Source organism: Mya arenaria, chromosome 4 (assembly GCF_026914265.1).
Source record: "Mya arenaria isolate MELC-2E11 chromosome 4, ASM2691426v1".
Taxonomy (NCBI): Eukaryota; Metazoa; Mollusca; class Bivalvia; order Myida; family Myidae; genus Mya; species Mya arenaria.
The window spans coordinates 70,989,125-71,016,664 of record NC_069125.1 but is presented as its reverse complement, the minus strand read 5'-3'; the positions used below and the strand labels follow the sequence as shown (position 1 = coordinate 71,016,664).

At 36.1% G+C, this 27,540-nt stretch overlaps 1 protein-coding gene across 3 annotated transcripts in view; it reads right to left on the bottom strand.

The window, feature by feature from the left end:
• LOC128231321 (uncharacterized) overlaps window positions 1–27,540 on the bottom strand; it is a 144,387-nt gene that overhangs the window by 62,613 nt on the left and 54,234 nt on the right. For 2 of the 3 annotated variants that reach the window (XM_052943981.1, XM_052943980.1), the window contains exons 7-9: window positions 22,641–22,721; window positions 16,854–17,021; window positions 12,315–12,466 (exon numbers count right to left, since the gene is read on the bottom strand). In XM_052943981.1, the coding sequence (XP_052799941.1) occupies window positions 12,315–12,466; window positions 16,854–17,021; window positions 22,641–22,721 (401 nt within the window). Of the gene's footprint in view, window positions 1–12,314; window positions 12,470–16,853; window positions 17,022–22,640; window positions 22,722–27,540 lie in introns of all 3 variants that reach the window. The other variant, XM_052943979.1, reaches the window with a different exon arrangement.

The window sequence follows — 27,540 nt, the reverse complement described above, 5'->3', positions numbered from 1 at the left end:
CAGACAATTCCAGAAATTTGTATATGATATCAGATTTAGATCTTATCATTCCCGGTGTGCAATACATTAATCTGCTGTAAGAAGCGATTTTCAACTGTGCACTTCAGTGCAAGAACTACCTGTCTTATTAAAATGTTTTGCATTTCGACTTTCTTCCCACTCACTTGGTTGAGTTCCAGTGATTGCAACATTGACAGATAATGTAGCCTGCAGGATGAAGCCAAATATTCCCAGATGACTGAAATCATTCCAGTTGATCCTGCCTTCATGCAATTACTTTCTCTTGGAACTTTATTTTCTATTGTCAATTCAATAGAATCATGGTTCTATTGAATCAATATGAAAACTAATCACATCTAAATGACTGATTCATTTTGCAAGAATAATTTTTATAACACAAGAAATGTTTAGGTAGAAAAATAATTACTTGAACTAATCTACCCTCAAAACAAAATTATCTGACATTAAGTAAAATATAAAGGAGACAGGTAAATATTTAGGAATAAGTAAATCTTTAACACAGTGCAATAAAACCTTCACCTCACGCATTTATAATTTTTTAATTGTACATTAAGGGGGAGGGGGTGAGGAAGCAGACATATCAGACTTGTCACAGGGCCACTTTCTTATTAATTGTACTCGACAAAAGTATATTATGATAAACATTTGCAGACAAATGAGCAAACGTTCAACTTAATATTTAAGCATTTTATTCGCAACACAGTTTAACGAGTAAAAAAATAAAATGTGTATACGTGAGCTCATTTTTAACAAGCCGTTAAATTTCATCCCTTTTGGAGTTTATGAACACTTTCCATTTTATGAACCAAAAATTGATTAGTGTTCTATGGTCAGTCCTGGTGTATCAGCCAGGTTATAGTCATAACCCTTCATCAAGGAACATACCAATAAATATGCTATTTTACAGTGTTTCAATTTAATAAAAAACAATTACGCAGCTTGTTAATAATGAAGAGTTAAAACAAGTCCTAAATCAGTTTTATAATTTGTTGAAATTTGTTCTATCAATTAATGCCACATTTGTCGCCCAAAATGAAGATTTTATTTTATTTTCTGTAAAAGCTTGACATGTAGGATGAAATGACATCAATGTCGTGTTATATTACACCAGTGCTGAATGTGTTATAGCCTCTTCTCAAGACTTAGTGCTTAAAGTTCTGTGTCTTTTTGCTGGAAAGAACAATCAAGAAAAGTAAAATATGTTTTCACCAAACTGATATGAATGCCAAGAGCCTGCAAATCATTACATTGATAAGCCACTGGCTGACACTAGTTTCAGAGGCTGCAAGCTGTACCTGGATGACTAATACACACTGTTGCAGTACTCCACTACAATGCAGAATACTTCAGTGGAAATATCTAAGAATATTAAAAGCTGTTCTTTTAGTAATGGCTTTAAACTTCAGCTCATAGCAAAAAAGTTATCCCAATGAGTACCTCTACTTCAAACCAAAATTAAAACCGTAATATTCGGAATATCAATAGACACATTAACATTATATTAACATCTTCATTTTGAGGTACAGCAACAGCTAAACTTTGTGTTAACAAAAGCTACATTTTGAGATTAAGCAAATGCCACATTTTGAGGTAGAGCAAATGCTAAATATTTTAAGGGAGAGCAAACACTTCATTTTGAGGTAGAGCAAATGCTAAATTTTGAGGTAGAGCAAAAGCTATATTTTAAGGTAGAACAACAGCTACTTTTTAAGCAGCAAACGCTATATTTTAAGTAGCGCAAATGCTTCCTTATAAGGTACATGGAGCAAATGCTACATTTTGAGATAGAGCAAATGCTATACTTTGAGATAAGGCATAAGTTATCATATAAAGGAAAGCAAATGCTACATTTTGAGATAGAGCAAATGCTATACTTTGAGATAAGGCATAAGTTATCATATAAAGGAAAGCAAATGCTACATTTTGAGATAGAGCAAATGCTATACTTTGAGATAAGGCATAAGTTATCATATAAAGGAAAGCAAATGCTACATTTGGAGATAGAGCAAATGCTATACTTTGAGATAAGGCATAAGCTATCATATAAAGGAAAGCAAATGCTACATTTTGAGATAGATCTAATGCTATACTTTTGGGTTGAGCAAATGCTACATTTTAAGGCGTCCACACCCCGTTTTCACTTGTCCGGGGCATATCTCTTAAACTATTAGTGGTATCAACTTGAAATTTCATATGTAGATAGATCTCAATGAGGGCAAGTGCAGTGCACAAGAACTGTTACTCTTGCTTTCATATTTTTAGAGTAATTGCCCTTTGTTAACTTTCATGCTTCAAGTTTTGTCCGGGGCATATCTTGTAGAATATAAGAGTTATCAACTTGAACCTTCAAATGTAGATAGATCTCATGGAGGGCAAGTGCAGTGCACAAAAAAGTAACTCTTGCTTTCTTAGTTTTAGAATAATTGCACTTTGTTAATTTACATGCTTAAAGATTTGTCCAGGGCATATCTTGAAGAATATAAGAGGTATCAACTTGAAACATCATAGCTAGATAGATCGCATTGAGGGCAAGTGCAGTGCACAAGAACCGTAACTCTTGCATCTATATGATAAGAGTTATTGCCCTTTGTTATTTTTCAAGCTTAAATTTTGTCAGGGGCAGATATCGTATACTATGAGAGGTTTCAACCTGAAACTTAATAGGTAGATAGATCTCATTGAGGGCAAGTGCAGTGCACAAGAACCGTAATAAAATGCCAATATAACAGCTATATGTTGACAGTAAATAATTTGTCAAGTGACACATCCGACTTGGGGGATTCTTGTTTTTTAAATAAGCTTTATATACTCAGTTGCTATGCATAAACCCTTCAAATGATACTGCAATAATAAGCTGGAAAACATTAGTATGAGTGTATGTACGTATTTTTGCAATGGTACCTTGCGGAACCAATAAAACTAACTCATTATTTTTTTATTTATTTTTTTAGCCAAATCGTCCACAGTACACAATGAAGCATAGCACAGTAGTGTATCGGGGTATCTGACAAACAACTTTTGGGGTAAAGTAACTTCATTCTGATATATGCATAGCAACAGCAAACATCAAATGTAAATCTACAGAGAAGTTTTGAAGTGAAAGAACAACTACATTTAAAGGTAAAGCAACCTTTGTAAATGTCATTTTAAGGTAGCACACCCCTAATGAAAACCTACACTTGAAACTCTGAAATTTAAATGCTTTAGCTAGCGTATGTTGTTAAGCACAGGACTACAGATCTTTTGAGGGTTTCAAGTTAGTGGTTCGAATCCAGCCAGAAGCACAATTTTTTTTATTTTTTTTATTTTTTTTTGTTTTCGTTAGCCATACATGCCATATCTCCCGGCGGGGGGGGGGGTCCGCCTGAATTCCGACTCATCCCCCTGTCTCCCGCCAGGGGATCTATGTCCCCTGGAATAAAAACATTATTTCTTTTTTTTTTGAAAACTTAAGTTCAAGGTTGACAGTGGAAAGCATCTATAATATTATGAGTGTGAAAATCCATGAAGTACCATGATGACTTAGTCCAAAAATTATTGAAATTAGAGTGTGTTTCTGTATTTATTCTTATATCATAACTGTAGATATTGTGCAAAATTTCGCTGCGTAAAAATCCCCTGGTGTAATATCAAAATCCCCAGGAATTCAGACCAAAATCCCCTGGGAAGCCTCTCAGGAATATGGCATGTATGATTAGCTAACATTTTTCACAGAAGTTAATATAGTATTTTCATTAAAAAGTAATTAAATACATTTCTACATATACATATTAGCTTCCGTGAAGATTTTATGACTTGCAGGCATGGCTGAAATAGGTGGCGGGAATTACAAACTTTATTTTTTTGTTTAAATGAGACGGTAAATTTTTTGGCATAATTTTCTCAAAAGATTAGAGATAATTATTAATAAAGAACAGGTCATGAGTATTTATAGAACTTATTGATTTTGCTTTTAAACATTCAAATTTTATGCAGTCAAAACAGTATGTTAAAAGTGAAATACCATATGGCTATTGCAGTACAGTATGATTATATTTGTTGGTGATGTGATCAATAATGTATTATTTCTGAAAGCAAATATATTTCTTGTTAACCAAATGTTGAAAAATAAATGAAATAAAGGATTTTTCTTGTCTCTCGGGTGAAGTTGTTTTTATAGACAATTCTGAAATGGGGGTAGGGTAATTCAAATTAAAATAAAATTGTTATTTGACGATAAATTTCTTTTCAATTTTGTTTTTGAATCCAGGAAATGATACACATTAAGAAATTATCAAGCTGATCGAACATAGTTTGAAATGGTGCCCATTAGGGATGTGCTACCTTAAAGCTGCACTCTCACAGATTGCAAGCTTTGACAACTTTTTTTATTTTTTTGTCTTGGAACGAGCCAATTTTTGCGAAAATCCATGGAAACCAGTGATATATTAGACTGCTGACAAAAGATCAGATCGCATATTTTTATATTTAAGTTCAAAAGTTTGTTTTATGCATTTTTCTTAAACCGTTAGTAATGGTTTAAGCCAAAAAACATTAATTTTCGAACGGAAATATGAAAATCTATGATCTGACTTTTTGTCAGCAGTCTTATATCACTGGTTTGTAGATATTTATGCAAAAATTTGCTCTTTCTAAGACAAAAAATTAAAAAGTTGTAAAAATGGTATATCTGTGAGAGTGCAGCTTTAAAGCAAAACAAAGGTAACATTATGCTGCAAGGGAAGAGCTATATCTTAGGTGAAACAAAAGTCATATCATGTTGCAAGGTTACAAAAGCTTTATTTTCACATCAAGGAAAGGTCACATTTTATTGAAAGGGAAAAACTATATCTTAAGGTAAAGCAAAGGTCACATTTTGTTGCAAAGCAAAAGGTATATTTCAAGGTGCAGCAAAGGTCACATTAAGTTGCAAGGAAAGGGCTATATTTTTAGGTAAAGGAAATGTCACATTATGTTGCAAGACAAGAGCTTAATTTTTAGGTAAACCAAAGGTCAAATCAAAGTTGCAAGGCAAGAGCTAGATTTTTAAATAAAGCAAATGGTACCTTATGTTGTAAAGCAAGAGATATATTTTAAGGTGACATTATGTTGCAAGACAAGAGTTATATTTTAGGTAATGCATAAATCACAGTATGTTGCAAGGCCAGAGCTAAATGTTTGTAAGTGAAACAAAGGTTGCATTATGTTGCAACGGAAGAGGTATAATGTAAGGTGGAGAAAAGGTCACATTATATTGCAAGGCAAGAGTTATATTTTAGGGTGGAGAAAAGGTCACATTATGTTGCAAAGCAAGAATTATATTTCAAGGTGGAGCAAAGGTCACATTATGTTGCAAGGCAAGAGTTATGTTTTAGGGTGGAGAAAAGGTCACATTATGTTGCAAAGCAAGAGTTATCTTTTAAGGTGGAGCAAAGGTCACATTATGTTGCTAGGCAAGAGTCATTTTTAGGCTGGAGAAAAGGTCACATTATGTTGCAAGGCAAGAGTTATATTTTTGGGTGGAAAAAGGTCACATTATGTTGAAAGGCGAGAGTAATATTTTAAGGTGGAGCAAAGGTATAACAAAAATCTCAATTTGTTGCAAGGCAAGAGCTTTATATTAAAGTAAAGAAAATGTCACATTATGTTGCAAGGCAAGAGCTTTATTTTAAGGTAAAGTAACCCCTATATCTGATAAATGATAAAGTCAGCACAACAACAAACTCTAAATTTTAGTCTGGTGCTGTTTTTGTTCCACAAACAAATGATCAGACATTTTTTACCTAAGTTACAAATATATGTCTTAACCCATTAATTTTGTTAGAATATATGTTATGATTCCATACAATGCCCCAATGCTCATTTGAACTAATGTTATTTCCTGATTCATTAAAATATCATAAATATGTATTGAAACTTAGGGTAGTAATTGTTTGGCAGAATGAAGAAAATGCAGTCTGGCAAATATACAGAAGTAAAAATTAATTAATACTTGGAAGAAACAATTACATTAATAAATTTATTTCTGAGAAAATGTGAAAGATATTTTCATAAGTGGAACAAAGGCAAAGTAATTAGGCCTCTTTGATGGTGAGCTCAGAACAAATGCCTGTGAAATAATTAAATAGCACACTACTATTTCTTTGATACTTGTTTGATATCTGTTTCCTCTCAAATGATATGTGATATTTTGTTGATATTTGTTCCTCATCTAACATGATTTCTGTGACATTTGTTTGATACATGTTCCCTCAAAAATGATTTCTGTGATATTTGTTTGATATATGTTCCCTCTAACATGATTTTTGTGATATTTGTTTGATATATATTCCCTCCAACATGATTTCCATGATATTTGTTTGATATTTGATCCCTCTTAGATAATTTCTGTGATATTTGTTTGATATCTGTTCCCTCTTAGATAATTTCTGTGATATTTGTTTGATATAATTGTTCCCTCTAACATAATTTCTGTGATATTTGTTTGATATCTGTTCTCTCTCACATAATTTCTGTGATATGTTTGAAAATTTCCCTTTTACATCAAAAAGTTTTTAATTTATTATGTTTGACTATTTCTAATCAATTTCTTTTGAATTTCTGTCCAAATGACACCAAGCTGTCCAGATTTGAATATTAATAACCCTATAAACAAATGAAAACATGGTTATTGCCCTTCAGCAAATTTAATACAGTCATGTTAACTTGGATTTGATATAAAAAAAAATCCACTGTAAAGCGAGTAAAATTATTGCTATTATAATACACATATAATTATATCATAAAGTGTTATTTCTTGAGGAATTACAAGAATGCTTTTGTTTAAACAACAAAATTGGAGTGGAAGCCTACAGATGCATCTACAATTAAGAGAGACATTTATCATTATTCAAGTTGCAAATGAGTTTTTGCTAGGCACCAGTTGTGGCCATTATTTGATTTCTGGCCCAATACAAACCTAAGAAAAAACTGCACTTTCCTCAAAATGTTGAATATAAATGCAAGTTAAATCTACCATTGGTATGCCTTATAACATGTGACATCAAGTCCAGTCCTTAATTAGAAAGAATGACAAGTATGTCTGGATTTTTGTAGTTAAAATGGAACTATAAGATGTTTAATATCATACCCTTTTTTATTAAATTATTCACTTAACTGAACATGAACAGGTACCTAGACTAATGTCTTGTAGACTATGAATACAGTATAACCATTCTGCTAGGCCTGACAAAATATTTTACCTTTCAGGTAAAGGCTATACATGTGCGGGTCATGGTTTTGGCTAAGAGGGGTCAATTTTTCAGATGATGTGCCCCCCTTTTCCCAGATTCGGAAACATATGAGCTTCAAACATCAAATTAGGTGTTTAGATGACGTCCCTCAGAAAAAAATGGTTCAATTTTACATAGTCTTCAGTCATGCATGCTCAGACATGAATTCTATATTTTACCACACTGACTTTGTTGACTTAGTTTTTTATTCCCCCATGATACATATTATAAATCAAATGAATCTGACTAGAAGTAATATTCCTTGATTCCATTCATCTAGACATTTAGCTTCTGATTGAGTTATAATAACAGAACGCTTTTCTGCTTCTTTCCATTGAGGCAAATATCATTCTAACAAAATAATACAGGCCAAGATAGCATTTGTTGCCCACATCAGAATGTCAAGCAATTCAGGGAATGAGACTTGTAGTGGGCTGATCTGTTGACGACTGCCAAATCATGTGTGCATATTGATGAAGAAACAAATAAAATACATAGTTTTATGTTACATAAACCCACTGAGCAAGCCGTTTTAATGGAAATGGCATTATCCTATTATGTCTGTGGTAAGATCATGATTACATCAAAACTCTGGCTGGTTACGCAATAAGGTGGGTTTTGCTATTAGTATTACAACAAAACAACAACATTAACTGTTGGTAAATGGGCGCAATCACTTTTTGTTTGAAAGCAGTTCTTTGTTAAACCACATTAGCACAAGAAATATGGTAATTCTTAACTTCATTACCCTAATGGGAAGTAGATAACCAAACCATAAGTTATACGTTAGAATAATAAACAAAAATCAATGAATAAAAAAATAGAGACATGCAAATTATTTTGAATTATCTGTAAATTCAATATCATTTATGTTAGCAAAGCTGTCAAATAATATATAAGTAAATTTGTGCAATTAAAATCTCATTAAGATGCATAATATATGTCTACAGTAAACATAAATAAATAGATCCAAACTGACAAATTGTTTGTTTAAATGGGCAATGAAAATGTTCAGAAATAAACTTTAATGTTGACATCATTTAAACATGCTAAACTTCAATTATTTTCTATTAAAAAAAGAGGATTAGATTCAAAAACAGCTTCATGGAATCAATTTTATAGCATAAAGCTTTCAGACACAGTGGGATCATTTCTCAACAAACACTAATCAAATCATCAAATGATTAAAAAGGAGCCTTTGAATTCCCCTGAAAATTATGTATGACCTAAAATATAAAATTCATGAAGGCGAAATGCTTTTTGATTGGTGAAAATTTCTGCAATTATGTAGGTGAACTTTAATGTCATCTTGTTTCAGAGATAGTGCAAAGTAATATATGCTAGTGTTCAATAACAGTACAGCACTAGATATGAATTTGCAATAAATATAAATGAAGTCTTCTTTGAAGGCCAAGCAGACAAATTATTCCACAGACTTTCTCACAATAATATTACCAGTCAACTACCACTAAGTCTGTTTCAAGTACTATTTTAAAGTGGGGGATCTGTTTCAAGATATGATATTCACCAACAAATACTAAAAGGAAAACCTATTACTTTTTTTTATTACTTTAGAAAGAAAAACAAATACAAAAGTTCGCCTGTGAAGTATTTAACTGGAACCTTGTACTTTTCATTCAAAACCAAAGTCATATTCGCTGCCAATATCAAACTGTAGCTTGTCCTCTGATGATAAAATGACAATCCTCTGCAGGCATGACCTTTTCACAATTAGACCAGTAGTAGACAGGTACTTTATCATATCTAAATCTGCAAATGAAAAGCTAGAAAATATGTATGACATTCATTAATAAGCAAAATTGTCAGCCAATTCCCTGGAAATGGCAGACAAATGGTATGTTTCTTCTGTATTATGCATCTTAAGTCAGCAAAAAGCCTTCTGGAAATGTATCAATTTCTTAAAGCTGCCCTCTAACAGATTGACCGTTTTGACAACATTTTTAATTTTCTGTCTTGGAATGAGCCAATTTTTGTGTAAATGTCTGGAAACCATGCAGTGATACAAGATTGCCGACAAAAGATCAGATTTCAGTTTTTCATATTTACATTCAAAAATTGATATATTATGGCTGAAAACGTTCCTAACACTTTAGGAAGAAAGGAGTTTTTCTGCTGTTTTCCACTGATTCTGAGACAAAAACTAAAAAATATCAAACTGTCAATCTGTGAGAGTGCAGCTTTAAAAGAAATATCAAGGCACCATTCATCTCAATTTTTATGACTTTGTGCTTAACTACAGAGTAGCTCTTATATATTCAATATATCTTTCAGAATTGTTATCACCATATTCCTACATGTATACTTCCACGTGATTTCAATGTTGTAACCACGCCTTGCTAATATAGGCCAGATAGTGTTTTTTCAGAACCTCAACCAGATCTCTAAAACTTTTAATTGGTGCAGATTTGTGGAATCTATTTTTTGTTGTTTATGTTTACTGACATTTATTGGCACCACAAACATTTTGAGCAGTGCCCCTACCATTATACCATGTCTATCAAAGGGTTGATTTTGTGTCACATATGGAACATTGTTATGAGGGGAAGTGGGGTAAGGAATCTCAAAATAGTTCTTCTCTGGTTTTACACTTATCACTGTTGATTTTCTTGCAATCATATGACTCTTTCTGGGTTGTATCAACTCTGTTGTGAATGTTCTAGGACAACCATGTTTACGACTTGTTTTCATGCATTTCTGCCTGTTTCAATTCATTTCCAACACAAGTTTCCCATCAAATGGTGAATTGCTCTCACTTCACTCTCAAGTTACTTATTAGTAAGTCATTCATATCTGACTGCCGCCTGCCATTACTATTTGAGGGCTTTGCACAATATTGTTGTACCACCTTCCATTTCTTTATTTAGCTACAAACTTTATTGCACTTTAATTTAATCCTCATTAACTAACTGTAAAGATTCCATTTCTTTCACATATGATAATTATAACTGTTGGTCTACAATTTTACTCATAAATTCATCTTGTTTTTCATATTGAATGGTTCTCTTTTGATTCTTCATGTGGGAATATTTTCTGCAACTTTCATACTTTAACAGTCTTCTTTTATTCAATTCAGATCCCGGTTCATTTGAACCAGATGGTATTTCTAAGACCTTTTGGCTAATTTGTTCACATATTTTTGTACTAAGACCTCTCCAACAAATGCCCAGGTATTATGCTTAGAGATGAATATATTACTGAATTCTTAGTTAACTCCTTGCCTTGTACACTCCTTAGTGAACTTCTTGCAGTCATGTCAACACCTAGTGAACTCCTTGGTGAACTTCTTGCCATCCCCTCAACACTTAGTGAACTCCTGAGTTAACTTCTTGCCAACCTCTCAACACCTAATGAACTCCTTGGTGAACTTCTTGCCATCCCCTCAACACTTAGTGAACTCCTAAGTTAACTTCTTGCCATCCCCTCAACACCTAGTGAACTCCTAAGTGTGCTTCTTGCAATCCCCTCAACACCTAGTGAACTCCTTAGTTAACTTCTTGCCATCCCCTCAACACCTAGTGAACTCCTTAGTTAACTTCTTGCCATCCCCTCAACACCTGGTGAACTCCTAAGTGTGCTTCTTGCCATCCCCTCAACACCTAGTGAACTCCTTAGTTAACCTCTTGCCACCCCCTCAACACCTGGTGAACTCCTAAGTGAGCTTCTTGCAATCCCCTTAACACCTGGTGAACTCCTAAGTGTGCTTCTTGTAATCCCCTTAACACCTGGTGAACTCCTAAGTGAGCTTCTTGCAATCCCCTTAACACCTGGTGAACTCCCAAGTGAGCTTCTTGCAATCCCCTTAACACCTGGTGAACTCCTAAGTTCATCCTATCAACACCTACTGAGTTCCTTAGTGAACTTCTAGCCATCCTGTCAACACCTAGTAAACTTCCTAGAGAATCCCACTGCCATCCCTTTAAAACCTAGTGAACCCCTTAGTTAACTCCCTTGCCATTCCCTCAATACCTAGTGAACTCCTTAGTTAACTCCCTTGCCATCCTCTCAACACCTAGTGCACTCCTTAGTAAACTCCCTTGTCATCCACTCAACACCTAGTGAACTCATTAGTTAACTCCCTTGCCATTCCCTCGACACCTAGTGAACTCCCTTGTCATCCACTCAACACCTAATGAACTCCTTAGTTAACTCCCTTGCCATTCCCTCAACACCAAGTGAACTTCCTAGTGAGCTCCCTTGCCATTCCCTCAATACCTAGTGAACTCCTTAGTTAACTCCCTTGCCATCACCTCAACACCTAGTGAACTCCTTAGTAAACTCCCTTGTCATCCATTCAACACCTAGTGAACTCCTTAGTTAACTCCCTTGCCATTCCCTCAACACCTAAAGAACTCCCTTCCCATTCCCTCAACACCAAGTGAACTCCTTATTTAACTCCCTTGCCATTCCCTCAACACCAAGTGAACTCCCTAGTGAACTTCCTTGCCATCCCCTCAACACCTAGTGAACTCCTTAGTTAAAACCCTTGCCATTCCCTCAACACCTAGTGAACTCCCTAGTGAACTCCCTTGTCATCCACTCAACGCCTAGTGAACTCCTGAGTTAACTTCCTTGCCATTCCCTCAACACCTAGTGAACTCCCTAATGAACTCCCTTGCCATCCCCTCAACACCTAGTGAACTCCTTAGTAAACTTATTGCCATCCCCTTAACAACTAGTGAACTCCTTAATTGACTTCTATGCCTTCCCCTCAACTCTTAGTGAACTCCTTAGTGAACTCCTTCTCATTAGATCTTTCAATTACCGTATACTAAAAAAACATATCAAGGATAAAAAATGTTAGTATTAAGCAGTAAAATCATTGTTGTTAATATTAAAGTATCATTACCAAATTAGAAGATAAAGTTTGTATTCTTTTATCTTTTAAATATTTGTGAAGAAATTCTAAAATGCTATACAATATCTCAATCTAATCACCTTTATTATATTGGGTTTCATAGAAATAAAAAAATAAGTCCCTTTATCGACTTAGAAAGGAGACACAACCATGTTTATATACCGCACCTTTGGCACATGTTGACTAGGGAATACGTGACGTCCTGGTTCTGCTGCATGTATGAGGTGAGTTCTAGCGCCTCCCGCTGCAGGGCGGCTCGTCGCTCTCGTAACACCACCTCTGTAACACGGTCGATGATCAGGTGGTTCTTCACAGAATCCTGCTATATAAATAAGAGATTATAATCTGTTCTTGTTTTCATTAAAATCGAACAGTAACTCAGATGATCTCTTTTGTAAATCCACGAATCACTTAAGTGTTGCTTGGGAAATTGCAAAATTGTGCCTAAGTGTTCATTTAGATATACATATTACAAAAGCGCATAAAAAATCAGTCTTTATATTGACATTTTTTCTGTCTGTTATTAATTTAAGATTACAAAAAAATGTATAAAATTAATGACAGAAATCTGTTAATGGCATTTCACACATGAGAAAAGGAATAGTAGATGGTTTAAACGTCATTTACAATTGGTCAAATGACATCATGTTTGTCCAATCAGAAGACAGGAAAAAACAACAACACTGACATCATCCACATGCCAAATGAATGTCAATTTTTCTCTGCAGAATATACTAGGGATTAAGAGATGAAAGTATGTACATGTAAAAACACTTCAATTATGATCAACCTTGTGCACTGCCATCATATAGGGAGACACATATTGTTACAATAACCTATTTCCCATTAAACAGTTAGTCTCCAAATGTTTGGCTGAGAAACAAAAAAAAGTTTGTAGTTAATCATCCTGCAGAAACTGTAAGTGCAAATAATCAATTTTTCGGTGCTTTTAATCTTCCCTCAGGTTATCTCTAAGGTCTGCTAATTAAAATGGACAGAAATTACCATCTACTAAATGAACTTGTGTAGGAGTTTTTTTCCGCTCTGATAAACTAGTACTTTTCTTTTTTTATCTCTCGACATAATGTAACAGACAATTTGAAATGGTGTTCATTTATGTGTCTGACTTCTTAGATGTGGATGATTTTCAATCAGGCTTGCTGGAATGGCTGCCAAGTAGTTGTCATCATTTTTACAGCCAAGTAAATTTATATACTGCTGATTTTATTAAATAACCAATTAGAAAAACTTGAAAATAAGTCAGCATGAGGAAGCATCAAATAAATCTCTTCCGATTTTAAATGGTATAGACATCGTGGCTAGATTTATTTTCAAAGAAAAACATATTGTAAAACGCACCAGTGACGTCAGTCATCGTGATTGAAAGCACTAAATGTCTTAGTATTTCCATTCTATACAGGAATGCAGCATTTTATTGTTGCTCAAAGCAAATTATAGTTATTGTCTTCTATAAAATAGAAGTGAAGTTCTCATATTGTCAGTGTATTGTTTTCAGTTCTGTTTTTATTTTCATTTTGTAATAGGAATACTTGCATGATGAATACATAACAGAACATAGCAAGTCATATAAAACTTGATTAGAAAAAAAGATACAGTATTGATTCTGAAAAAATCCTGCCAGTAAATTTCCTCAATGAAGCAAGGGGCATAACTCATAGTACATTTAAGCAGGAATGAAAAATCTTGTTATATATGGATACCAAGTTTCATTTTACAGATATGTCGTACAGAAAGATTTCAATGACTACAATGGTTGTGCCACAATGAATGATACCACCTGGTTAGGACCAAAATGCAAGGGTTCCTTCCATGTGTCGTTTTAAATAACTCTGTACTTAGTTTTATAAGCCACTAGTGTTTTACATTTGATGCTCATCTTTATCACTTTAATGTATTTTGTTATAATTATATCAGTTGCATTTCTTGTAGAATTAACATTTTGTGCAATATGTATCTTTATTCTTAAGTAGTTTTAATTTGTTTCTTAGACTGGTAAAAATTTAATGTTGTTTTGCTTAGTATTCTACAAGTGCATTTTCCTTTTCATTTGTCACATTTTCCTTTGATATGTCTACAATACCACATGTTTTGCGCTGCTTTTTGTACTTTATCTTTTTAAATCTGCTTTTGTATCAATATTATTTGCGTTTTGGGGTTTAAGTTCAAACTATGTTTTCAATATTTAAATCAGACAATGTGTATCATGTTTTATACATTTAAAGTTGATGTATTTATAATCATTTAATATGATATAATTATTATGTCTTAAATGCTAATACTTATTAATTAAACTCTAATCATATTTGAATGCATTTGTGTATTATCTTCCAGGCTCTGTGTTGCATTATCAATATGTTATTTGATTTGCATTTTGTCGGAAAATAGCTCTGAGAGCTAGTGATGTAATTTATGTATATCTGACGTGGAATAAATTATCTTGTATCTTGTATCTAACACTAATTCAGCTATAGCAATGGTATTACACCTAGATTCAACTGTCAAAAAGAATTAAGGTAAGGCATAGGGACATAATAATATGACATGAACTGACCTCAACCAACAATCAAACAGCAACCTACATTCTAAATTGCACCTACTAAATTATGCAGAAAAAAATGTAGGCATTGCCATCAGAAAAAAACCTCCAACTTATCAACTGGTCCTGATAAATGAAAATATATAGATCATTTGAAGTTTTTACATAGATTATGTGTGATGAATTAAGCCTAGGCAGCCTGTGCAAAAACCTGCCTGATGTTTTACATCGTTTGTTTGATTTTATGGGTTTGCTTCTTTTCTTTATTACCATAGATTATTTGCACAAATACAAAATATGATGTTTGATAGCTAAACAGTGCAAGCGTTAGAGATTTAGATTGTTTTGCACTGGAATCCAATAACATTTGGATGAGTTGTCCACAGGTTATCTAGTTTTCACATTTAAATGATATGATTGGTTAGTAAGTAGTCCCAGCAGGCACAACAACGTTGAAGCAATGTTGAAACAACAGTCATCCTTCAACGTTGAGAAAAGGTTGAAATATGGTTGTATTTGAAAGATGTATTGACGTTGCGATTTCAACGTTGAAACAACGTTGCGGTTTAAACATTGAAACAACGTTGAAATGAGGTTGAAACAACGTTGAAATGAGGTTGAACCAGAGTTGCAGTTTCAACATTAAATAGACGTTGCAGTTAAACCACTGAAGGGTTAAGGTAAGGTGAAAACTATAAAGAACACAGTTTTGTTTGGATTACATTTATACAGTATGTACATGTTAATGGTAAAAACTGCCCCATCAACAATGCGATGATCCACCTCTTCTTCATCCATGCTGAAATGTAAAAGATTAAAACAATAAATGTAAATAAACCATCCTTTATAAAAATAATAGATGCAAAGAAGAGTATTGTTAATAACAATGCAAGATCACCGCTTGATTTGAACATTTTTCGCCATAATTTGAACAATGGAAATCGTATCCGAAATCCCGTCGTATCCGAAATGCATGAATTTCAACAAATAATTCGTTCAAAAACATAATTTTCTGACATTTTGTAAATAAATACCAAACGTACTTACTCGAATTGAACCGACTGTCACTTCCCACTCGTAGTTAGCTTGAACTTATGGAATTTACGATAATTTTAAAGCTCTGCTGTTACTGATGATCTGCACAATCGATATTTTTTGAAAACTGACCGGAACTACGCAATACGCTAGGGGCGCAACTCGTTTCAAACTTTCCAATCGGGGTAACTCTGTATTGAGGTAGATGGCCATTCAGCCTAAAAAAAGAAGTCTACTCGTCAAGCATGAATGGCCCTCAATAAAAAATTGAAACGCAGGTGCCCTCGGGTCGGATTTTTCTATCCGGAACGGAAACACATGACAGATATTAATAATATAATCAGAACAGAATATCGATCTATATTCGAATGTCATGACAACATCAATATGACAACCATTTTTCAACCATCCTCAATGTTGAGGTATCGACCGTATTTCAACGTTGTTTCAACGTCAAAATGTCGACAATTTTTCAACGTTGAAGCTTCAACGTTGTTTCAACGTTGAAATATTGTTGATCAACGATGTGACCAATATTCAACTAAATTTCAACATTAATACAACGTTGTGTGCCTGCTGGGATGATTGGATAAATATTGACCAATCAATAAACAATTTGGCTAACTTTGACCAAACAAAAAACAACAGTTTTACACAATCGTATGGACTTCAGATATTGCAAAACAAGAGGTAAACACTCTGACCAAATTTGATGAAGACTGCAAACTCCTTAATGTTTGACCTTATGACCTTGTCTGAATAGGCATGACCTATAAAAATGACAATGTATCAGAAAGGTTAGGTAGAAAATACACTTAGAAAAACTAACCTGAATGAATGTTTATCAATTGTAAGTAAATCATAGGTGATAACATAAATTATTACCAGCAAGGGTTTCTGCGCATAAGATAAATCAATCTTGAAGTTAATTTTCTGTTCTATTTAGATATGTCTATGGAACTGCATATTTTTTATATGAAGCTTTATTACCTGCCTAAATGCAGTGTAAAATTGTGAATAATAACAAATAACAAGTTCATGCAAAAGTAGCTGTCATATTGTCTTTAATTTACACAAAGACTTCTGTGCTACATGGATCTAGGGCAATGTATACCTCTGCAATGTTGGAAGCTGGGTCGGCTGGACAGAACTTATGTCGTTGTAGAGTAGCAGTGGCACCTTCAATGTTCACCGCCTTAACAAAGTATGAGATGTCCAACATTGGGTTCACCTGTCGGCACATCTTGAGCATATTTTCCAGTCGACGCTGCTGCTCATTTGCCTGAAACAATGAAATATAACCATCTTATTCTGTCTGGCTTCCAAATCATAAGCACTGCTTGAAGTCAGATTTTTCTCTGCGATTTTGTTATTGTAATGTTTCTCATCAAAATCAAATTACTGCCTTCCTAATATGAGGATTATATTTTTTTAGTTGGAACAATATTTGCGTAAGAATGTTAATTTGATAACGGTGAAAAACAGTCACATTTCTTTTAAGTAGTACAGCGTAATACAACTTGAGCATACTTTAATATTAATTAAGTTACTTATTTATTTTACAACAATCTAAGGTGATTCTCATCGAATCATATCTGTTTCCACTTTGAAATTTTGAAGAGATATTATCTCTAGTAATTGAATCATCATCTGCAGACATGTTAATATGTTGAATGTTAATAAAAGAATACCATAATCATTAAAATAATTGAATTTAGAAAATAAAATAATTTCAAACAGCAAAAACACACAATTTAAATTTTATATAAATTAGCAGTAAATAAATTACTGCTATAATAACAACAACACTGTAATTGTAATGTTTGAAACTTTTCTAAATTGAAGAAAAAGAGATGAAATGGTAATTCAGGCATTCTTTATTTTATAATACAATAATTGCTAAAGAAAAGATTGCAAGAAATTGATAATTACACAAGTTGATATAAAATACTTAAGTGTTCAAAAATTCAATCTTTAATCATTACTACAACAGTGAATAATGGATCACATACAATTTGCAACAGTAAGTGGGAGAAAACAATATAATTTCAAACAGTTTCATTTCATTGTGCCTTTTTTATATGTTTTATAGACAAAACTTTATTTAAAAAAAACTGCTTTGTTTCCAACAAATAAACACTTAACCATCTAGGACGTGCCTGTAGCATTTTGACATGTGAGCACATACACATGAGCAAGCTATGAAGGTCTTTTCATTAGATTGGTCTCAATATGTTATGGTGACACAATTATACAGGGTGGGAGGGGAGGGTTGCCCTAGGAGTTCTTGAACATTCAGTTGGTTTACTTAAAACTTCAAACTTTTAATAGTTACATGTATATACATCCTAAAGCCTTTTATTTATTATAACTGATCTTGAGATTTTAACATTGACCATTTCAGGGGGACCAAAATTGATTTGTACAACAGTGCAAAAAGGAGTATGCCTTGGTCCATGTTTACTTAATAAATCTAGAAATATAACAATATGTTTGTCAATGAACATTTTTTTTTTCTTTTATTCCATAGATAAAATATAATATTTAAGCAAAAATCAAACGTTCACATATGTCCTGAACCCTGTTAAATAGAGCTTAAGTATATATTCTACAACAGGTTTCGGAGCTTGTGTAAGGGAAGCAAATACAAACATAGGGATTGAATCTGCTCAAGTTAGGTTGTCTCCTTATACTTGGTAGCAAACATGTGCCTTTTGAAGCAAGTGAGTCAATTCACTAACATTGATTGCCTCACTTACCTTGGACAGGAGAATGATGAATTGACTCTTGATGGAATCATTCACTATGCGAGTTTGACTCCCTTTACCTCTTGGTGGTCACATTCACTATGCGAGTTTGCCTCCCTTACCTCCTGATGGCAACATTCACTATGCGAGTTTGCCTCCCTTACCTCTTGAAGGAATTATTCACTATGCGAGTTTGCCTCCCTTACCTCTTGAAGGAATTATTCACTATGTGAGTTTGCCTCCCTTACCTCTAGATGGAATCATTCACTATGTGAGTTTGCCTCCCTTACCTCTTGATGGAATCATTCACCATGCGAGTTTGCCTCCCTTACCTCTTGATGGAATCATTCACTATGTGAGTTTGCCTCCCTTACCTCTTGATGGAATCATTCACTATGTGAGTTTGCCTCCCTTACCTCTTGATGGAATCATTCACTATGTGAGTTTGCCTCCCTTACCTCTTGATGGAATCATTCACTATGTGAGTTTGCCTCCCTTACCTCTTGATGGAATCATTCACTATGCGATGGAATAATTCACCATGCGAGTTTGCCTCCCATACCTCTTGATGGAATCAACTATGCGAGTTTGCCTCCCTTACCTCTTGATGGAATCATTCACTATACAAGTTTGCCTACCTTTCATCTTGATAGAATCATTCACTATGCGAGTTTACCTCCCTTACCTCTTGATGGAATCATTCACTATGGGAGTTTAACTCCCTTACCTCATGATGGAATCATTCACTATGCAAGTTTACCTCCCTTACCTCTTGAAGGAATTATTCACTATGCGAGTTTACCTCCCTTACCTCTTGATGGAATCATTCACTATGGGAGTTTGCCTCCCTTACCTCTTGATGGAATCATTCACTATAGGAGTTTACCTCCCGTACCTCTTGATGGAATCATTCACTTTGCAAGTTTACCTCCCTTAACTCTTGATGGAATCATTTACTATGCGAATACATTCACCACCTCTTGAAGGAATTATTCACTATGCGAGTTTGCCTCCCTTACCTCTTGAAGGAATTATTCACTATGTGAGTTTGCCTCCCTTACCTCTAGATGGAATCATTCACTATGTGAGTTTGCCTCCCTTACCTCTTGATGGAATCATTCACCATGCGAGTTTGCCTCCCTTACCTCTTGATGGAATCATTCACTATGTGAGTTTGCCTCCCTTACCTCTTGATGGAATCATTCACTATGTGAGTTTGCCTCCCTTACCTCTTGATGGAATCATTCACTTTGCAAGTTTACCTCCCTTAACTCTTGATGGAATCATTCACTATAGGAGTTTACCTCCCTTACCTCTTGAAGGAATTATTCACTATGTGAGTTTGCCTCCCTTACCTCTAGATGGAATCATTCACTATGTGAGTTTGCCTCCCTTACCTCTTGATGGAATCATTCACCATGCGAGTTTGCCTCCCTTACCTCTTGATGGAATCATTCACTATGTGAGTTTGCCTCCCTTACCTCTTGATGGAATCATTCACTATGTGAGTTTGCCTCCCTTACCTCTTGATGGAATCATTCACTTTGCAAGTTTACCTCCCTTAACTCTTGATGGAATCATTCACTATGTGAGTTTGCCTCCCTTACCTCTTGATGGAATCATTCACTTTGCAAGTTTACCTCCCTTAACTCTTGATGGAATCATTCACTATGCGAGTTTGCCCACCTTACCTATTGATGGCAACATTTACTATGCCTGTTTGCCTCACTTACCTCTTGATGGAATCATTCACTATGCAAGTTTGCCTCCCTTAACTCTTGATGGCAACTTTCACTATGCCTAGTTTGCCTCCCTTAACTCTTGATGGAATCATTCACTATGCGAGTTTGCCTCCTTTACCTATTGATGGCAACATTTACTATGCCTGTTTGCCTCCCTTACCTCTTGATGGAATCATTCACTATGCAAGTTTGCCTCCCTTAACTCTTGATGGCAACTTGCACTATGCCTAGTTTGCCTCCCTTAACCTCTTGATGGCAACATTTACTATGCCTGTTTGCCTCCCTTACCTCTTGATGGCAACATTTACTTTAAGAGTTTGCCTCTCTTTCATCTTGATGGAATCATTCACTATGGGAGTTTGCCCACCTAGCCTCTTGGTGGAATCATTCACTATGTGAGTTTGCCTCCCTTACCTCTTGATGGCAACATTTACTATGCCTGTTTGACTCCCTTACCTCTTGATGGAATCATTCACTATGCAAGTTTGCCTCCCTTACCTCTTGATGGCAACTTTTACTATGCCTTATTTGCCTCCCGTACCTCTTGATGGCAACATTCACTATGCATAGTCTTCCTCTCTTACCTCTTGATGGAATCATTCACTATGCAAGTTTGCCTCCCTTACCTCCTGATGGAATCATTCACCATGCGAGATTACCTCCCTTACCTCCTGATGGAAACTTTTACCATGCAAGTTAGCCTCCCTTACCTCCTGATGGCAACATTTAATATGTGAGTTTGCCTCCCTTACCTCCTGATGGCAACATTCATCATGCGAGTTTACCTTCCTTGACTCCTGATGGCAACATTCACCATGCGAGTTTGCCTCCCTTACCTCCTGATGGCAACATTCACTATGCAAGTTTGCCTCCCTTACCTCCTGATGGCAACATTTACTATGTGAGTTTGCCTCCCTTACCTCCTGATGGCAACATTCACCATGCAAGTTTGCCTCCCTTAACTCCGGATGGAATCATTCACCATGCAAGTTAGCCTCCCTTACCTCTTGATGGCAACATTTACTATTTGAGTTTGCCTCCCTTACATCCTGATGGCAACATTCACCAGGCAAATTTGCCTCCCTTACCTCCTGATGGAATCATTCACCATGCAAGTTAGCCTCCTTTTCCTCCTGATGGCAACATTCACCATGCGAGATTGCCTCCCTTTCCTCCGAATGGCAACATTCACCACGCAAGTTTGCCTCCCTTACCTCCTGATGGCAACATTCGCCATACAAGTTTGCCTCCTTTACCTCTTGATGGCAACATTCATCATGCGAGTTTACCTCCCTTTCCTCCTGATGGCAACATTCACTATGCGAGTTTGCCTCCCTTACCTCCTGATGGCAACATTCACTATGCAAGTTTGCCTCCCTTCCCTTCTGATGGAAACATTTACCATGCAAGTTTGCCTCCCTTTCCTCCAAATGGCAACATTCACCATGTGAGTTTGCCTCCCTTTCCTCCAAATGGCAACATTCACCATGTAAGTTTGCCTCCCTTACCTCCTGATGGCAACATTTGCCATACAAGTTTGACTCTTGTTGGTATTATTCACCATGTGAGGTTGCTTCCCTTACCTTGGTTAGGAGCAGGCAGAAGAGACTCTTTATGAAATCATTCACCATGTGAGGTTGCTTCCCTTACCTTGGTTAGGAGCAGGCAGAAGAGACTCTTGATGGCATTATTCACCATGTGAGGTTGCTACCCTTACCCTGGTTAGGGGCAGGCTAATGTGACTCTTGTTGGCATTATTCACCATGTGAGGTTGCTTCCCTTACCTTGGTTAGGAGCAGGCGGAAGAAACTCTTGATGGCATTATTCACCATGTGAGGTTGCTTCCCTTACCTTGGTTAGGAGCAGGCTAATGTGACTCTTGGTGGCATTATTCACCATGTGAGGTTGCTTCCCTTACCTTGGTTAGGAGCAGGCAGAAGAGACTCTTGATGGCATTATTCACCATGTGAGGTTGCTTCCCTTACCTTGGTTAGGAGCAGGCAGAAGAGACTCTTTATAAAATGAAATCATTCACCATGTGAGGTTGCTTCACTTACCTTGGTGAGGAGCAGGCAGAAGAGACTCTTTATGAAATCATTCACCATTTGAGGTTGCTTCACTTACCTTAGTTAGGAGCAGGCAGAAGAGACTCTATGAAATCATTCACCATGTGAGGTTGCTTCCCTTACCTTGGTTAGGAGCAGGCAGAAGAGACTCTTTATGAAATAATTCACAATGTGAGGTTGCTTCCCTTACCTTGGTTAGGAGCAGGCAGAAGAGACTCTTGATGGCATTATTCACCATGTGAGGTTGCTACCCTTACCCTGGTTAGGCGCAGGCTAATGTGACTCTTGGTGGCATTATTCACCATGTGAGTGACTGCAGTTCACTGTTTGACATTGTCTTTCTTACCTTTGTTAAGAGCAGGAGGGAGTGACTCTCAATGGCAACATTTACTGTGTTACTGGTGTCTATACATATCTCATCCAACTCCTGAAAGTAAACAAACATTCTGAACAGTTCCTCATGACCTTAAATTTTATTGGAACTCTTTTTTTCACCTTCCCATTTCCCTAGTTGTGAAATAAGGAAGGTAAGCCAAAGTTTACCAATGAAATATCAAAGTAAGCTAGGTAGCAAAAACAGCTGTGAATTACTTCTGAATCTCAAACCCCATAGGGAGTTATAAGGATGAATTGCAGGAAATCTGAACGGACAGACAGACATACAAATAAACAAACAAACACACAGACAAATACACAGACAGACAAACATGACCAGGCAGGCAGACATTCAAATGGCAAATGTTAAATTATATAATACAATTGGTCCATCCCGTTCATAATATTGTTTATTTATCATTGGGATGAAAACTAAATGTTAAATCACCTTTACCTTTTTCCTGGGCTTGCTATTTTATTACTTGGTTATTTGCCCACAAGGTTCTTAAAATAGATATGATTACTGTTAACCTAGCGCAAAAATTTAATAATGTATTGGCATTACCGATGTTGGCATTTCACAGGAAACTGAATTTAAGGAAACTGATATTTTCAAGTTTGAAATATCATAATTTGCTGTCATCATTTCCTTTAAGCAAACATACAGTGAAAAATTGTTGTTCATTAGGCCAATTTAAATTAATTGCTAAATTTTCATCTGATTTTTTGCTGTCATCATTTCCTTTAAGTAAACATACACTGAAAGATTGTTGTTCATTAGGCCAATTTAAATTAATTGCTAAATTTTCATCTGATTTTTTAAATCATGGCGGGGGTGACATTTTATTTTTCTTAGATGACTCTTTCAACATTGAATATGTGTTTATGCCTTTCTTATTGCACTAAGCACCATATGAATGCTTTTCTAGACAAGCCATGAACACCATCATTACACTTCTCCTTTTTTTAACAGGTGAATGTTAACATTGACCCCAAATAGTATGGATAAATGCTGTTCCCTGACAGTACCAGATCGATACACAAATACAGAGCCCAGTTCAATGTTTCTATTAGAGCCAATAAAACTTATGGGGTGGCGGTGAAAAGAGGGGGTGGGCCGGGATGAAAATCTAATAATTAATTTATAGCCGCCTTATCGGCATTATTCATAAAGATATTACAAATATGAAACAATAAGTTTCACAAAGCCAAAGCTTCATTAGTTTTGTGGCTTTTATGATTTCTTGTTTGATAATACATTGCAAATTCTTCATTTTCCAGTGCTTAATATGATGAATTGCTTTTGGTTCTATTCTGTGTAAAAAATGAGCTGATAATAACCTTTGTCTGAACTAAATGGTGATCACAGAGTTTTCTATCCTGAGATCAAACAAATTACATCCCTAGTTAAGAGAGCTGATACTATCAAACAACTTCTGTCTATTGCCTATAAGGAAACCCATATGAACTGAGAAAAATGAAGCAAAGGGAAATTGTAATTAGATGCAAGCATAGAGAGAAAATAACTATTTTCCACGTGACAAAGAGACTTTATACTACAACTCTTGGTATGAAACCATTTGCAGTAATGACAACCAATGGGAAAAGGCCTTTGTGGAGAGGATCATAGTACAATACCATTAGAAGTGATGAAAACCAATGGGGAAGAGCCTTTGTGGAGAGGATCATAGTACAATACCATTAGAAATGATGAAAACCAATGGGGAAGGGCCTTTGTGGAGAGGATCATAGTACAATACCATTAGAAGTGATGAAAACCAATGGGGAAGAGCCTTTGTGGAGAGGATCATAGTACAATACCATTAGAAATGATGAAAACCAATGGGGAAGGGCCTTTGTGGAGAGGATCATAGTACAATACCATTAGAAGTGATGAAAACCAATGGGGAAGAGCCTTTGTGAAGGGATCGTAGAACAATACCATTAGATGTGATAGCCACCCATATGGGGAAGGGCCTTTGTGAAGTGATCATAGAACAATACTATTAGAAGTGATGACCACCAATGAGGAAGGGCCTTTGTGAAGTGATCATAGAACAATACCATTAGAAGTGATGGCCACCAATGGGAAAAGGCCTTTGTGGAGAGGATCATAGTACAATATCATTAGAAGTGATGAAAACCAATGGGGAAGAGCCTTTGTGAAGGGATCATAGAACAATACCATTAGATGTGATAGCCACCCATATGGGGAAGGGCCTTTGTGAAGTGATCATAGAACAATACTATTAGAAGTGATGACCACCAATGGGGAAGGGCCTTTGTGAAGGGATCATAGAACAATACCATTAGAAGTGATGGCCACCCATATGGGGAAGGGCTTTTGTGAAGGGATCGTAGAACAATACCATTAGAAGTGATGGCCACCAATGGGGAAGGGCCTTTGTGAAGGAATCGTTGAACAATACCATTAGAAGTGATGACCACCAATGAGGAAGGGCCTTTGGGAAGGGGATCATAGTGCAATACAATTAGAAGTGATGGCCACCACTAGGAATGCCTTTGGGAAGGGGATCATAGTACAATACAATTAGAAGTGATGGCCACCACTAGGGAATGCCTTTGGGAAGGGGATCATAGTACAATACAATTAGAAGTGATGGCCACCCTTAAGGAATGCCTTTGGGAAGGGATCATATAACAATACAATTAGAAGTGTTGACCACCAATGGGGAAGGGCCTTTGGGAAGAGGATCATAGTAAAATACCATTAGAAGTGATGGCCACCACTAGGGAATGCCTTTGGGAAGGGGATCATAGTACAATACAATTAGAAGTGATGGCCACCAATGGGGAAGGGCCTTTGAGAAGGGGATCATAGAACAATACCATTAGAAGTGATGACCACCAATGGGGAAGGGCCTTTGAGAAGGGGATCATAGTACAATACCATTAGATGTGATGGCCACCACTAGGGAATGCCTTTGGGAAGGGGATCATAGTACAATACAATTAGAAGTGATGGCCACCACTAAGGAATGCCTTTGGGAAGGGATCATATAACAATACAATTAGAAGTGTTGACCACCAATGGGGAAGGGCCTTTTGGAAGGGGATCATAGTACAATAACATCAGAAGTGATGACCACCAATGAGGAAGTACCTTTGGGAAGGCATCATAGTACAATAACATCCGAAGTGATGACCACCAATGAGGAAGGGCCTTTGGGAAGAGGATCATAGTAAAATACCATTAGAAGTGATGGCCACCACTAGGGAATGCCTTTGGGAAGGGGATCATAATACAATACAATTAGAAGTGATGGCCACCAATGGGGAAGGGCCTTTGAGAAGGGGATCATAGAACAATACCATTAGAAGTGATGACCACCAATGGGGAAGGGCCTTTGAGAAGGGGATCATAGTACAATACCATTAGATGTGATGGCCACCACTAGGGAATGCCTTTGGGAAGGGGATCATAGTACAATACAATTAGAAGTGATGGCCACCACTAGGGAATGCCTTTGGGAAGGGATCATATAACAATACAATTAGAAGTGTTGACCACCAATGGGTAAGGACCATTGTAAAGGGGTATAGTACAATACCATTAGAAGTGATGACCACTAATGGGGAAGGGCCTTTGTTGAGAGGATCATAGTACAATACCATTAGAAGTGATGGCCACCAATCGAGAAGGGCCTTTGTGGAGGGATCATAGAACAATATCATTAGAAGTGATGACCACCAATGCTGAAGAGCCTTTGTAAAGGGATCATAGTACAATACCATTAGAAGTGATGGCCACCAATCGGGAAGGGCCTTTGTGGAGGGATCATAGAACAATATCATTAGAAGTGATGACCACCAATGCGGAAGAGCCTTTGTAAAGGGATCACAGAACAATACCATTAGAAGTGATGGCCACCAATAAGGAAGGGCCTTTGTGAAGGGCATCATAGTACAATACCATCAGAAGTGATGAAGACCTATTTGGCAGAGATCACATAACAATATCATAAGTTAAGTAATGACAATCAATGCATTATTGATTTGAGCCATTTCTGGTAACAACTTCCATGCGCTCTGACTATAAAAAGCTAGCACTTCAATAAATAACTGTCACTAGTATTGTTGACAGAATAATTGTGACCATTATGTCATATATATGATGGCACATGTATGCCACAGTCCTCTCCATATCTATTTAATACATTCACTACTTCTGAATATTATCAAAAACCTATTTGCTAAAGCATTTTTATTCACTGCCATTCTATCACTTTCAAAGCGATAATGGATTTTATAGTGACCAAAACTAATATTGGACCTTAGTCAACCCAGTCAAACAAAATCATGATCTACAACATGGGCCAAGGTTGGTAGTTTAAGGTCTGAAGAAGTAATTCTCCTATGAGTATGGATGCAATGGCAATGATGAAGACCTACGTAAGACCCGAGTCTTACCGGTTTGGCAATGGTGGAAGAATTACATGAATGAATGCCATGAGCTTTAGTAGATGTTCAGTACCTCCCCCTTCCTCACATAAAGTCTAATAATTTTTTTTTTTATATTATGATACATCAAGTATAATTGTGCAGTTAGCAATGTGGTAAGAACACAACTTTCTCACTAAGGGGCCATGGGCTTAATTCTCACCCTGCATGTATAATGATTGAGTTTATTAATGTTTCACTGAGTTTTGTTTTTGGTACTCTGGTTTACCCTACCATACAAGGGCACCACACTCTGGTTTACTCTACCACACAAGGGCACCATACTCTGGTTTACCCTTCCATACAAGGGCACCAAACTCTAGTTTACCCTACCATACAAGGGCACCACAGTCTGCTTTACCCTACCACACAAGGGCACCACACTCTGCTTTACCCTACCACACAAGGGC